Source organism: Lactuca serriola, chromosome 5 (genome assembly GCF_051521515.1).
Source record: "Lactuca serriola cultivar US96UC23 chromosome 5, Lser_US96UC23_V15, whole genome shotgun sequence".
NCBI lineage: Eukaryota > Viridiplantae > Streptophyta > Magnoliopsida > Asterales > Asteraceae > Lactuca > Lactuca serriola.
In genome coordinates, this window is record NC_136412.1 from 325,839,231 (window position 1) to 325,855,366 (window position 16,136).

The 16,136-nt window shown below is 36.1% G+C and overlaps 1 protein-coding gene across 1 annotated transcript; it reads left to right on the forward strand.

Moving 5' to 3' along the window:
• The first annotated feature begins 2,015 nt into the window (after window positions 1-2,015).
• LOC145055150 (Vacuolar protein sorting 55 (VPS55) family protein) lies at window positions 2,016-4,237 on the forward strand. Its single transcript, XM_079003445.1, has 5 exons — window positions 2,016-2,321; window positions 3,147-3,342; window positions 3,418-3,457; window positions 3,534-3,618; window positions 3,785-4,237. The coding sequence occupies exons 2-5, from the start codon at window positions 3,310-3,312 to the stop codon at window positions 3,966-3,968; spliced, it is 342 nt and encodes a 113-aa protein (XP_078859571.1). The 5' UTR covers window positions 2,016-2,321; window positions 3,147-3,309; the 3' UTR covers window positions 3,969-4,237.
• Window positions 4,238-16,136: the final 11,899 nt, after the last annotated feature.

Below are 16,136 nucleotides of genomic sequence, written 5' to 3' on the forward strand. Positions count from 1 at the left end.
GAACTTTAGAACCAGCTAAGAAGAATGCTTGATAATTCCCATCCTGTGCATATCATTAACCAAGCAGTTAAACCTACTAAAGGTTTGGATTAGAGACTCACCTTGTTGAGAAAAAAAAGTTCCCATATCTCCGATTGAGATTGTTGATAGTTGTGGCATGAACTTCCACAGTGCCTTCATAAGCCACTGTCAGCGTATCCGTCATCTCTTGAGCTGACTCACAGTTCTGCACAAGATGATATATGTGATAGGGAAGAGAGTTTCCTATGAGTGATCTAGCTTTCACATCAAGACTAAGTAGTTTCTTATCATCGTCGTCATAGCTAGTCTCTGGTTTTTGCTTCAAAGGACCAACGGGAGCATTGTTGACCATGGGTTGATACATAGGAACGTGATGACCTTTTTCAACAATATTGCTCATCTCATAGTCCATGGTTTCAAGAACAACCATGGCCTTAGTTATCCACATGGCGAAGTTGTGCTCTTCGAATGGAGGGGTCTTATTGAGACCAAAGGATATGAAATTATTGGAAGTCGACATGATCACTTGAGTGTATCAAAAAACTCGCTCTGATACCAATTGAAGGTTTGTGTCGATCAGATACACTTCAAGTATAACAAACAAGAACCAAATTACTAAGCAAACAAAGAACAGAAAAGTAAATAACACAAAGGTTTCACTAAATTGTATTTCACCAAGAAATGAGTTGTTTTCAACAAGAAAATGGGGTTGTCACAAAGACGATCACTAAGACGATTAACGACACCAAGCCGTTTCACATTAGGGTTTAGCCCTAATGTTGAATATATACTAATGTATACAAGTATATCCCTTGATTGAATGGATTGTATCTAATCTATACTAAGAACCGATCTTCATAACAAAGATAATGAATCTACTATCTATTCTATACTTATCTGTATCATTATCTAATATACAAAAGTTACATAGAATAAATATCTACACGCTGACGCTGATAGACTTGAGATGCTGACGCTGATGCTGAAGTAGACAGTTGCACTGACAGATAACACATAACATGTTTGACTCATCAGATCATAAGGTATGACCTTACATTACAACATTGGTTACAAGAGTTAAGTCAAGTTACATGCCTCATCTTTCAAGTCTTAAAGGTCGATTCTATTCTTTAAAATTCTTAAGCTTCAATCTAATCTTTCAAATAGAAATATTTGCTTAATTATAGTTATTTAATTTATTTTGAAAACTAATTTGTTTAATGAAATTTACGGATGTTACAACTAAAATTCCTAAGACCCTTTGGGTATGCAGTGTAACTCACACTACGATATATGATGTGACACCACAGTGTGCGGTAAACACCGCACCCACCCCCACAAAAAAATGCGGTATACCTTTCGCACGTTATCATTTCACCACAGGGCAAAAATAAACTTACCCTTCAAAGATAGTACTTTGTGCATAAAAATGTATATTATGGTGAGTGTGATAAAATGTGATATGACACCCATCAGTTTTATGGGATGAGGAGAAAACGACATGTCACACTAAATGTGTGGTAAGGTAAGTAACCACACCCACTGACCTAAAAAAATAGTAATTTCCCGTACATCCTCCTTTTATTGCATTATTATTAGTTTTATTTATATTTTATATTTTTTATGCTCTAATTCTTACATTTCCACACCAAATTCTTACATTTCCACAGCATCATAACTATGGATACTACTTAAATTGCACACACATTTACAACATATCTAGTGTATGTTTGTTGACCACTATGTTCGGGTTATAATTTCTCAGATGATTATTCGTCGGATATCCTGCGTAATTTTAGGATCGATATGTGTAATTGGATAGTTAACAAACAAGAAAAAAAATATAACAAACTTAAAAGCATATATGTTTTTTTTGGTTATTTTTGTGATTAGTCGTAAAATTTAATAAATAAATAGTAGTAAATCAAATTTCTTTTACTAATTTTGTTAAGATCGCATAAACTATAGTTGCCAGATATATATTGGGAAGTTGCAAAAGTCACCCTTTGCTTTTGTTGTTTCCAGTTTATGTCTCTAGCAAAGCAAAGCGACTGATACGGAACCAAAAGCAGCGTGGATCCTCATCCTTCCGTCCTCGTTGGCAAGCCATAGCCTTTTTCTCTCTTCTTCTTGGCTCAATCTTGACTCCGTAGTCCGTTTCCTTCTACTTCATCGCCGTCGTATACCGCCGGAGATATCAATTAAATCACATAGACGCCCACAGCCACACAGCAACGTCGGATCGTTGTTCTCATTCATCGCTCCCTGAAAATTCACGGAGATGGCGATGACAGTTGAAGGTGAGCCACTTCTAATTTTCAGTTGCAGTTACCTTCTTCATCCAATTGTATTGTTCGTTTTTTGTTAATTTAAACCTAGAAGTTGATGATGATGTTATTTAGAAGCCGTGTGGGTAACAGTCGCGATCGAATTTTGGGGCTAATATCCAAGTTCAAATTGATAGCAGTTTTAACTTCTATTTTTGATCAAATACGGATCAACACATCAAAGATCGTCAAGAAGTACAACAAAACAAATAGATATATGTAGGCGTATGATTTGTTATCAAATCCAAAAGTCAATTTTCACCTCTGGAATGGAAGGCATACAAGCTTGTTATGCATTACTCATAATACTATTAGGAGGTTGCTTAGGGTTAACTGAGTACAGATTCTAAGAAGTTAGAGAACATTAAAACAACTCTATGCAAGCTTTACTGGAACTTCGTTTCTATCTGGGTATGAGAGAAGCCAAATAAAGGGCACATAAGACATTAGACATGGATTGGTTTGTACTTTGTAGTTGCATTCAATATCTGGGAGTGGTGAAACACTTTCAGGTTTTCAATTCCCAAAGTATTTCCATAGCTGTTTCATTTATGTTTCTTTTTCTCTCAACTTGTTCATAGAGAAAGAATAGTTCCAATCTCGGAAAATAATTAGTTTCCTGATAGGTGTTTGGAGCCTTATTCTCACATACTTCTAGATAAAGTTGGTTTGCTTTATCCTTTTTTATAGAAATTAATTTCTTCATTCCAGTCATCTTTTACTCTGCCTGATTTTGACTTTTCTCCCTTTTTTTGCATGTGTGCTATTGCTCTCGTGGATCATTACCTAACTCTACAGTGTAAGCTCTTAATCTTTAAGACACAAGTATATATATATATATACACACACACAAACACACACACACACAAATCAATGAAAGTACATTGCTATTTCTTGCATTTAATGTTTGACAGAGATCTCTAACACCACATTTCTTTTAAGGCTTGCTGGACTTGCCCTTATGTTTTCATCTAGTTTCCTTCTACAAGTTCTGGTAGGGTTAATTGTATAAAATAAAATATTGGTGTAATAAAACATCTAGTTTAAAATATAATTTATTTGGTTTCAGGCTTGTGCAATATACAGCAACTGGTGGCCAATGTTATCAGGTATTTAACATTTTTACATATTAGTTTTTTGCATTTTAGAAAAATTAATTTGTTGAACTAAATTATTATTTTGCAGCACTTATGTATGTATTGGTCCCTATGCCATGCATGTTCTTTGGTGGCGGGTCCACTGAATATTTACTCACACGGGATGGCGGCGGGTAACTATTTCTCTTCTCAAATATTGCTAAAAATAGCAACCTACTTTCATTCGTTTTTTTATTATTATTTTAGAATCATACTTTTTTTTTTAATAAAGAAATAAATGAAATATATATGTTCCTATTTGTTTTAAGTTGATAAGTTGTGAGATGACATGTATGACAGGTGGATAGATGCTGCAAAATTCCTAACAGGGGCATCAACAGTGGGGAGTTTAGCGATCCCGATAATTCTAAGGCATGCACATCTGATAAGCACTGGAGCAATGTTGATTGAATTCATGTCTTTTTTTATATTTGTGTGTACTGTTATGTGCTTTCATCGGGCAAGTCTTGAAGATGAATGGTGATACACAAAAGTCAACAACTATCAAGGTCAACAAATTAAAAATATGTAAATCTAGAAAAAGGTGTGACTTAATTTTGTTTTGACTTACATTTGTGTTGAAAATTGAAATGACTAGTCTTTTCTTTTGGTTGGAGCTTGGAGAAGTAAAATGCTGTAAAAACAAAAGAGAAAACTACAAAAATGGTCCATGTGGTTTGTTGCTTGTTTGGGATGATGTTCTAAAAAGTTTTCCAACTTCCAAATGTAGTTTGATAGTTGCCAATGCCTTCATTTTGGTATTTTCAGTTAATTACTATTATTGTTTATCTGTATATTTTTATTATTATTACTGGTTATTAGTTATTGCAAAGTGCACAAAACCCCTCAAATTTCTTCCTCTCAAACCTAAATAAAGAATTTCGTGAAAGGATGGAGGTTTGTAGGATACGTTTGGTCTATTAATATTTAGAGTATGTTTGATTGTCTCAGAGTTGCACTTGGTTTTTTGATTATGCATTTGACTGATTGTACTAATTGGTGAAAATCACCATATTATCGTTATGGTCTATCTTGTGTAGAGAGAAAATACATCTACTTGATATAATAAATATGGTGGTAAATATAAAACAGATATTACAAATTCGTAAAAGAATCAATAAATGGGTAATACAGTGATTCGAATATGAACCAAAATGGCTATAATTGCAAAAACCAACTAATTGAACCAGTTTTTTCTAATTTACTTGTTTGTTTATAATGCCAAAATTTTAAGATTGTTATTTTCACATCTTTACATGGTGTTTGTTAAATCAATGATTTACATAAATACATCATATAAATGATATGATTCACTAAAGTGGAACAAAAGTATGAGAACATCTACAACATTTTAAGTTTTGAACAAGTTCCTGATAATATGTATTTTCCCTTGAATACATATTCATTAACGAGAGCATAGATAGGCTGAATACATACATTGGGCTAACAATACTAGGCTAAATACACTACTAGTATATATATATATATATATATATATATATATATATATATATATATATATATATATATATATATATATATATATATATATAATACAACTTCAAATGTAGATGTTCTCATATATATAATATCCGCTAACATCCACCCCCACCCCAGTTTGATCGGGAGGAGAATTCCGAACTTTCAAATTGGTGTTGAGTGGAAGAAGGCGCGTAAAAAGCTCTACTTGCGTTACGGCGGGCTACTAGATCACGAACAAAATGAACAATGACTGAGTATATACATAGGGCCAAGGTGGGTCACATGACCCACCTAAGTTCTTTTCTTTTATAACAAACAATATATAAAAAATATGTGACCTAATTTTATGAGTGAACCATTTTGGCAAAAATATAGAGATAAAACAAGACTTTTTTGCCCATCTTTTATATCTAGTAACACAAATATTTAGTTCACTTAGAATATTACCTCTTAATAAATAACTCAATACAACTTAAAATTAGATAAAAAAAAAAAAACAAAATCGTGAATATTGATTCATCGTTCAAGCGTCGTCACACAACACTACACACGAACGAAGACGTAAGTAGCAAAAAAAACTTTAACTCTTCATGGTCGCCATTGTCGTTCACTACCGACCCGACCCGCTAATAATAATTTTTTTACTCGTTTATATTATCGGTTTAATTTAAATAGTGAACCATGTGAGTTTCCGTTCTAGACTCGCCACTGAAAATGAATATCAATCTCGATGAGTTTTGTTCGCTGGTATTGAACTGGGTTCGATATCATGTAAACCGAACTGGTATTGTCATAATAGACACTAAAATCTTTGGTATGCGGACATCGAAGCTCTCGAAGTAAATTACAAACCTAACATGTCTCTACAACAATGTTGGCGATGATGCAATACTCCGCCTCTACATTGGACCGATAAATGACCCCTTGACGTTTGAATGACCATGATATAAGATTATCACCAAGAAACACACAATATCATGATGTGGAGCGTCGAGATACTGGGCACCCGCCCCAGTTGACGTCTGAGTAGGCACGAAGGTCAGACGACAGAGAAACATGAAGTTGAAGACTATGGTACAGAGTACCTCTGATATAGTGCAAAATATGTTTGAGAGTAGGCATGTGAGGCTCACGTGGGTGATGCATGAATAAGCAGATCTGAAGATCTGCAAAGAGAATGTCCGGTCGAGTAAAAGTAAGGTACATAAGAGCACCATCCAGGATGTGAAATAGAGAGGGGTCAACAATAGTAAGTAGCATCCAACTTATGTGTAGTTTCTGCCAGTGTACGTATGGGATTACACTGACATATATCCCTGTCAAGAATCTCAGATGCATATTTTGCTGGGATAGAAAGAGACACTAAGAAGACCGAGTAACAAAAATACCAAGAAAATAATTGAGAGCTCCAAGATCAGTCATGGAAAACTCTCGTCTGAGGTAAGAGATGATGGACTCAAGTAGAGACATAGATGACACAGTCAACACAATGTCATCAACGTGTAGTAATAAGTTGGTAGTATCGGCTCCATGATGGTAGATAAATATAGGGGTATCCATGAGACTATGATGAAATCTCATTCGTAGGGCATGTTGAGCGAACTATTGATACCAGGCTCGTGAAGCCTGTTTAAGGCCGTATAAGAATCGTTGAAGGTGGCATACATAATATGGATGTCGAGGGTCTCAGATTCCCAAGGTTGACACATGTTAAATTTCTCGTGAAGATGGTCATGAAGAAATGCATTCTTCACATCAAGCTGATGAATGGACCAGTGCTTGGAGATCGATCCCCTGTTGTTGAATGAGATCATTTGATACTAATCACGCTTTATAGCGAGATAAAGAACCATTGGCATTAAACTCATGTTTGAATAACAACATATAACGGACCACATTGGCTCTCGTTAGATGTGGCACAAGGACCCAAGTACCCTTTGTATCAAGAGCATTATATTCCTTGTTCATGGATTTATGCTAGTTTGGATCTTTCAAAGCCTCTGTGTGTGACCTTGGGACAAAGGATCGAGGTATAGAATAGAGATTGAAGCGGTCAATGGGTTTCACAATGCCACTTCTAGATCTAGTGTGCATGTGGTAAGTAAGAGGAGGAGGGGGACCTCATAAGTGGAAGGTGGAGGGGTTAGAGGCAGGGAAGTAGGTCCAACCTCAGTTGATTGGGAGAAGTAGGGGTATTAGTGGTGGTGAGGATGGGTGACGCAATGGTAGTGGGAATATGGTGTAATATCTGATGAGGATTATGTAACATCCCAAAATTCATGACCAAAAATTTCATATTTAATCATTAAATAAACCATAGTTATCAAAATCATTCCATCCAAAAACATGAGTCATAGTATCAAATCAAAGTATCATATCAAAAGACATGTCAATATATCAGAGTAAAACATCCCGTGCTAAACATAATGGTATGTGCACTGCAGTCATCCCGAGCTCTTCCCTATGCTACCAGAAGTACCTGAAACCAAAACTGAAAACTGTAAGCACGAAGCTTAGTGAATTTACCCCAAACTACCATATACCATACATATAATCATGCTACTAGGAGATACGGGCCCCACCCACGCTCGACTAACTAGGAGATACGAGCCTCGCCCACACTCCGCTAACTATGAGATACGGGCCTCGCCACACACTCAACTAACTATGAGATACGGGCCTCGCCCACACTCATGTATCTATGAGATACGGGCCTCGCCAACACTCAGCTACCAAGCACACATACAAGTATCACACAGACAACAAGTATAACCAAATATATCAATCAGTTCTATATCCATACCCAAATAATGCTATGAGATACGGGCCTCGCCTACACTCAACTATCTATGAGATACGGGCCTCGCCTGCACTCAACTACTAACCAATACAAATAACATATATGGGCCGGCCTTGGTTCCTTTGACTCGTTCAAACCAGGAGGAAACTCACCTCACCGTCGGATGATAGCTGAAAGTCTCTCTTATAAATCAACTCTACTCACTCCCTGAACCAAAACACCCCTTAGATGTCATTCCATACTCATAACCCTTAAGGATCCACTCTAGTCAAGTCAAAGTCAAAGTCAATGCTCAGAGTTGACTCAACTCGTCGAGTTTACCCTTCAACTCCTCGAGTTCTCATGAATCACAGAATCGTGAAATCGTGATCTAACTCGTCGAGTTTTCCTCCAACTCGTCGAGTTCCTCCTTCTCAATAGAAAAGGGACTTTCCCAGTATAACTCGTCGAGTTCCCTTGTGGAACCGCCGAGTTCCATTAACAGAATCGAGGACCTTTCAGACCAACTCGCCGAGTTCCCTTATGGACTCGTCGAGTTTATCATTCTGTCAACTCTTTTTAATGCATTAAGCCCTTATTCTTCAGATCTACCCCCTAAAATTCGGATCCAAACTGGAAATAAACCTAGAAGGGTAAAGTTTCCATCTTTACATGTTAAGGCCTTCTCCAAACGCATAAAACTCAAAACCTAACTCAAAATGGCTTAGATCCCACTCCAAAGGCTATCAAAACTTCAAGATGGACTATGAGGTCATAGATTTGAACTCGAGGGACCAAATAATCATGTAAAGTCTGAAACTTTATCCACATGCATGGTCATAGGAGCTTCAAAAGACCAAAATGATGGTCTAAAGGTTGCATGGGGCTTCCATGGCCATAAAGTTGGCACCTTTATGCCATGAAAACCCTTCAAGGTCCTAGATCTGAAGTATTCCCCACTTGGGACGTCCAAATCCTAAGGATCATGTCATTTGGACCAAAACTAGCAAAATAACCCCATAAAGGAGATCCAAGCAACTACAAGGAAAGATTTAAGCTTTATACCAGCAAAATGTCATGGATGAGGCAAGGATTTAGGATCTATATGATCCTTCTTGGGTCTCTAATCTCTTCCTTCTTCCAATAGCATCAAATACACACCAAAACTCTTAAAAATAGATCACAAACACTCAAATGGATTTAGGGTTTTCGAGATTTAGGGTTTGGGACTTAGAGGCTGGAAATGAGGCCAACATGAAGGGTTTAAGACGTTTAAGTAGGGTGCAAACCCTGGAAATTAGGGTTTCACGTCTGCTAGGTTTCTCAACTCGTCGAGTAGGTTTCTCAACTCGCGTCCCAAATCATCTATACTCGACGAGTCTGGGGCTCCCAACTCATCGAGTTTCTCAACAAAAGTGAATAAATTATGATTTTAAATACATACCAAGAACCAGGCGTTACATATTAGGTGAGATATCAGAGTCAAACAGAAAATCATAAGAAGGAGGGTTGGTGGGAGCATCCTAGCCATACGGGAAAATGGAATCGTCAAATGTGACATGACGAGAGAGAATGATCTTCTGGGAGGAGATATCAAAGCATCGGAAACCATGTTGGAGTGTGGGGGTAGTCAAGGAAAATGCAAGGAGTGGAGTGAGGTTGGAATTTAGGAGTAGTGTGAAGGCGAGGGAAGCACATGTAACCAAACACACGTAAGTGGTCCTAAGTTGGGTGGCGCCGAAATAGGTGCTAGTGAGGAGTGTCGTTAGAAATGGAGACAGAAGGGAGAATGTTAAGTAAGTGTGCTGCCATGTGGAGGGCCCCAGGCCAAAAAGGGGGTGGAAGATGGGAATGAAAGAGAAGAGTTTGTGTATCATGTTATTGGTAGTGCGAATCATAAGTTCATATATTTCATTTTGTTGAGAGGTGTGAGGACATGAAAAACATAAGATAAGGCCATGAGAGGCAAGATGATCACGAAATGATCTATTGTAAGAATTTTTAAACACTTCAAATTTATGTTTAAGGGGATATACCCAAAGATAATGTGTATAATGATCAAGAAATATGACATAATATTTCAAACCACCATTACTAGATATAGGAGTTGCCCACACATAAGAATGTATAATATCATAAGGTATAGAAACAGTAGTATATGATAAAGAAAATGGAAGTCTAGTGTGTTTGACAAGTTGTCAACCTTGGCAAGATACATTATTTTTAGGTAAACGACAAGAAATATAACTACCAGAAAATAAATTATTTAAGAATTGATCGACGGGATGATCGAGTCGTGATGCCAAATGATGGATGAAGTGGAGATAAAAGCATGACTGGTGGAACTGATGACAAGATATAGAGGGACAACGCTATCACATCGGATGGGAGGACGATGAGTTTGGTAATCAAGAACAGTAAAACCAGAAGTATCAAAATCAACATAGCAATTGTTATTAGTGGTAAATTTGTGAACAAATATAAGACTTTTAATAATATTGGGTGTGATAAGGACATTTTGTAAATGAAGGGTGCGATAAATATTTGGAATAGGAAAAGTGGAGTGTCCAGAGGTCACAATAGGTATTGCAGAACTGTTACTAATATAAATAGAGCAAGGATAATGATTATTAGAGACGAATTTGAGTATACATGCATTGGCATGAAAATGATTGGTTGCTCCTATGTCCATGACCCAACCACCATTTCCCGAATCATTTAAAGGCATAATGCTGGCTAAATTTAGGAGCGAAGTGGGGTGATCATTACCGAGCCAGGCCCACGAGGGATGATCTGGGCTAGAAGACTTCATATAGGCATGAGGGGCTACTGTCAAGGAGTGCAAGGGCGCTGTTGGCATGCTACCGAGAACACCTGGGCCGTTAGAAGTGATCTTGCTCCAGTTTTGGTTGCTGAGATGCTCCAATTGAAGGAACTACTGAGAAGGAGCCTGGTTCTATTGGGCTTAACCAGATGGAGTCCACATATGAGGAAGAGAATGGGGCGGTGGAACATAAAACTAGCCTTAATGAGTTTTTCACGACTGCTGAACATAAGTAGATTGACCTGCAGGATGTAAGTGTCGATAATAGTTGTTGTGACCTCATCCTTGGTGGTGATTATTCCCCAGGTAGGATGTGCCCCCTCCCCCACGATTCGATGGTGAAGATGGCACTGTAACATGGAGCAATGAAGGTGAGGATATGTGATTCTCGTTAAATGGGAGAGTGACACAGTGACTATTCAACCTCGATCTTCAACCAATAACATGGATCACATCTCAGAAAACATGGGAAAAGGTTTTGAGAATCAGATGATTCCGGAAAAGCTTTCATACTTTCTGGGGAGACTGTTTAATGCATGAAGTATAACATTGCGATCCTTGACTTTTTCACCGAGACCCTCAAGTAAATCTGCAATCTTCTTTATTTTCTCACAGTAATCGTGAATAGTTGTAACACCTGCAAATTCGAGCTAGACGTTTAAGGTATAATAATAATTATTATTATATAAATAAAATCCTTGAATAGGATAATTGTTCTTCGTACACACTATGAGTCATATAGATATTTAATTATCATATTCACGATATGTAAACAAATATTATTAGTGTATAATATTTGTAGAAATTCTTAATATAAAATTTATCTTTAGGTAATACAGTAACATTTTTGATAAAAAGGTATTTAGGATAAATAATCTAAATGGAAGCTGTAAATATTGTAACTAGTAGCCTGTTGATATAAAGAACGTTTAAATATGGCTTCGTATGTGGAAATTATGATTTTTTCGAAGTTTCGCGTTCGACATGATACAATGTGTGTGTCATAAAAAGTGTGATAGAGATCGCTTGCTCGTTAGACAAAACATTCTAAATGAAAGTTTAGTACTATTTGATACGAAATCGGCGATATAAAGAAAGTCGAGAACAGAGCTCATATGCAGAAGTTATGGATTTCGTAGCGTCTTTCACAGTGTAATCTGTACATAATTGTAAATTTAAAATAGTGTGAGAATTAGCCAACAAAGTCTATATGAAAGTAGTATTACTCGATACGAAAGTGAGGATATAAAGAACATAAAAAATGGAGCTCATATGCGAAAGATACAAAGGAAACTTGGTCTTGGTCCCTAAGCTTGATGCATGGCATACCCTCCCCCAACCTTTTATAAAGAGAAAACCCAAGCCTCCCTCATTTCTTGCTCATTCTCATTTCGAGTTTCTTTCACTAGAAACTCCTTTCTCTCTCTCTCTCTCTCTCTCTCTAGAATCTGGCCTTTTGAGCATCGATGTATTCATGATGAAGTGTTGTAGCTATTGAAAGCCGACAAAAATAAGTGTTTGGTGTTGATGTTCTGTCTGCGACTTTTCGAGTTTTTTCGCTAAAGAAGCTGTAAGGTGAGTTATGCTTATCGTAATTGAAATATAACATCTACTTATGTTTGTAAATGTTATTATGAACTTATAAATAAGATTTATTAGTACTACCAGTTGTTATATTGATCGATATACTTACGGGAGTGATGTCTAGGATAGATTTGTGAGGTGTTTAAAATTGATTTTCCACACAGATATACCAAAGAGATCCTACCTTTTATATGATTTTACCTGGTTGTTCCTAATCGTATATAAGTCAATATTCTTTTGGTATTATTGATAAATCTGATAAAAACATTATAACGATTAAACTTTATAAATACAAACAAATACTAAGATTTAGTAATATTCGTATTTAGTTCGTTTTAAAAAGAAAACTGAAGTGTTAGTCAAAGAGCTGACTTTCTCTTTAGTTTTCCACCTAAATCAAGTGAGTGCATAGTTACTTTCATGAACATGATTTTAATACGAAGTATTTATTAAAAGGTATTAAATATCTTATGAAAGTTTATATGTGTAAAATGCTTATTATCTGGATTCTTTGTTAAATGTAAATATTTGATAACATACATGGTTATAAATGTGTTAACTGTATATACGATATGTTACATGGAAATCTTTATAAAAGTATTATTACTTAAAAGATTAACGTATATTAAATACTTGATACTATGTGTTAAAAATACATACTAAATTATAATAGTGTTTTCCAAACAAGGTTAGTATTGAAAGCCAATTACATGGATTGTAATCTTGTCTATGTTTTTAAACCGTGACGTATTAATGATTTTTAGATAAAAATTAAGTTGGATAATAGTATAGTCATACTCTATATCGTGATAGTATCATGAAGACTTTATTAATAATGAATGAAGAACTAATCTAGTTACAAACTAATGTTTGTCAAGGATATTTAGTTTGAGTTAAGTTGAAAGAGTGTTTAGTTATACCTTGTAATGTAAAGATCTTACATAGAAATAAGAATAGAATTGTAAGTTGATTACAGGTATCGAAACCTTGTCTGGTTATAAAATAAGACTTAAACATGATGCTTATTTCAGTTAGATTTGGATATTGGGTAGCATCATATTAAAGGTGTATGTGATAGGAATGGAGAGTAAAACTATGTTATGTGACACTATCAGGTGTCGATGTTCGGATTATGTACCAAAGTACGATATAGTATTCCTTTGGACAACCGTATATGGTGTGTCAGATCAGGCAACTGAACGGGTATGTATGGTCATCTACTAGAGTAATATGCCGACACTGGACTAATCTAGAATGTCCCACGAGTTACGTTGTTAATGTGAATTTATAACCGACATACGTATTTTTATAACATCATGGGCGTCCATTCCCATATGTGTTTATAATCTATCCCCCCTCATGATTGCCTTTGTTGACTTGTACTGCCAAGGGATCCTTGAAGCAGAGAAGTCTACTCGTTGCTTATAGTGATCCATCATGTTAGATCTTAAGAATCAATGTTTTAGGATCAGTATGTGAGAATCGACGAGATGGGGTATAGTGCTTATGGATATCTATATTAGATGATATATTTTTGGTAACAATTGGTTTTGTAGGTTTATTAATTATGATTTACTATCATTAAAATATTATGGGATTGGAATCCCTAAAGCTGTTGGAACTTGATTAGGATGTCGAGTGATTAAAAGACAACCTATAGTAGTGTTCAAGACCGTTAGGTATTTATGTTGTAACATATGTTGTGTACTGATTATAACATCCTTAGAGTTTTGTATTTTGAAACAACATCTTTACTCAAGATATTTTAATAAAACGAGTCAGTTTCCGCAAAATGTTTAATTGTACTGAGAATATTGTGATTTTTAAAGCGTAAAGAAAAGGTTTTTTTGTTCTAAAAAGTAGGGGATGTCATAATAGTTAAGTCTCCCAAGGTTACGTTTCTGAGTTCATCTTCGAGTTGCACTGAAGCGGACTCTTTATCATCATAGAAAAGTGATTGTAAATTCAACCAAACTTTGTGAGCCGTATCGTTGATGCAATAGGTAGAAGTAATTATCTTTTGAAACATGGAACCGAAAAGCCACAATTTCATGAGTTAGTCGAGTTATTGCCACTTTGGGTCCATAAGAGGTTCATTGGGGGTCGTAGGTTTCATTTATATGATCTGCAACACCATATGCAATGTAGTGAGCATTGAAAAGATCGCTCCAGGGTTCGTAGTTACGGGTAGAGAGATTGAGGATAAGAGGGTGTTAACACGCTGTCGCACACATATTAAGAAATAAATTATCATTGCTGGTTGCACTAAAAATATAGCACAAGGAAGCAAGGTCGAATTCTCAGGGACACAACCTAATGGTCAATGCCTTTTTGCATCAGGCACAATCTAGTCAAGAAACAGAAAATATAAAAGGGGTTTTAACTAAAAAATAAAAACTAAAAATAGGACAAATTACACGAATGGTCCCTATGGTTTGGTGTTTGTTACGCGCCTAGTCCCTAACTCCATTTTTTAACCCTGCCAATCCTTAATAGTTTGGTTTCGTGCACGCCTGGTCCCTCATCTAACCTTCCGTTTGATTTTGGAGTTAAAACCTCCACGTGCCTTGCACGTTGAGGGGTATTTCTGTCATTTTACTTATTCATCCTTTAAAAACCCTAGATCAGTGCATCCCCCTTTTCTTCCTCTACGTTTGTTCTCTCATTTCATCTCTTGTTTCTTTAATGGACAAAAAATCAACAATGATGAAATGTAATTGCGGGCAACCAAGTGTTATACTGACATCATGGACCGAAGACAACCCCGGAAGAAAGTTTTATGGTTGCACAAAGAAGGTAAGGTCGTTTTGATTCTAACTCAAGCTTTTGTGTGACAATGACCGCAAATCTGTTGGATTTGAACTTGACAGGGACCTAAATGTAAGTTTATTGGATGGGTTGATGAGGAAGGATGTGGACGATGTACTAGGATAATTCCAAGGCTGTTGAAGGCTAAGAACAAAGTTGAAGCTGAGAATCGGCTGCTGAAGATAATCATTATTTTAAGTTGGGTGTTCATAGGAATCATTATTTACAAGTTATAGTGCTTAAGAAGATCCAACTAGTATGCTATGTATGATGTTTGTCTTTTTTGAACTTATTTTGACTTCTATGATCCATCTAGTTGGTTGTTGTATGTGAATTTGAAGTGTTTTGAAGTGTTTCTGGAATGTATTTTGATTAAGTGTTTGTGAATTTGATAATATTTTGGTTAAGTGTTTGATTACGTGTTTTTGGAGCTTATTTTGACTTCTATGAGCCATGTATTTTCATCAAGTGTTTCTGGAACTTATTTGGAAAAGTAAACACTAACAATTGACAAAAACAACCAATAACATATGCTAACAATCGACATAAACAACCAATAGCACAAGTGGGATTTAATAAAGGGTAATTTAGTTTCCATACTTTCCATAGCATAGTTTCATACATCAACAAAATGGTTAATAGTTTCATACATCAACAAAATGGTTAACCAAAAGAAACATAATTTACCCAAAAGTATTAACCATAAGGACACATTTTTACCAAAAAGACACAGTTTAACCAAAAGAACTGATTAACCAACAAAACAAACTTTCACTAATAGATCAAGTCTCTTTCCCTCAACCAACTTTTCCTTTTCCCTTACCAGAACCACCAGGACCACCATAACCACTAGGAGCACTAGCTTTTTGTCCCTTACAACTCCTTGCATTATGACCAATGTTGTTGCACTTTGAACAAGTAACCGACTGAAGCATTCTTGATGCACTATTACCCTTCACCATGTCATCAATTTCATAAGCTGATTTTCTGCGTTTCTTCTTTGGTCTACCTATTGTGACACGATGTTTAGGAGGAACCAAAGTTGTTGGACACACAGACTTTTCCCACATGCTTCTCCCATTAATGGGCTCAATTTTGAATGAGTACATCTGTTTCCAAGTTTTTAGCCAATATACCTCATGCACCCAAATTTCTGGTATTCCAACATCCTTACT

Bases quoted from the DNA above. Each gene is read 5' to 3' on its own strand.
- LOC145055150 (XM_079003445.1), top strand. From the start codon at position 3,310: ATGTTTTCATCTAGTTTCCTTCTACAAGTTCTG. The intron at 3,458-3,533 runs GTATTTAACATT...ATTATTTTGCAG, and splicing joins CTGGTGGCCAATGTTATCAG to CACTTATGTATGTATTGGTC. The intron at 3,619-3,784 runs GTAACTATTTCT...CATGTATGACAG, and splicing joins CTCACACGGGATGGCGGCGG to GTGGATAGATGCTGCAAAAT.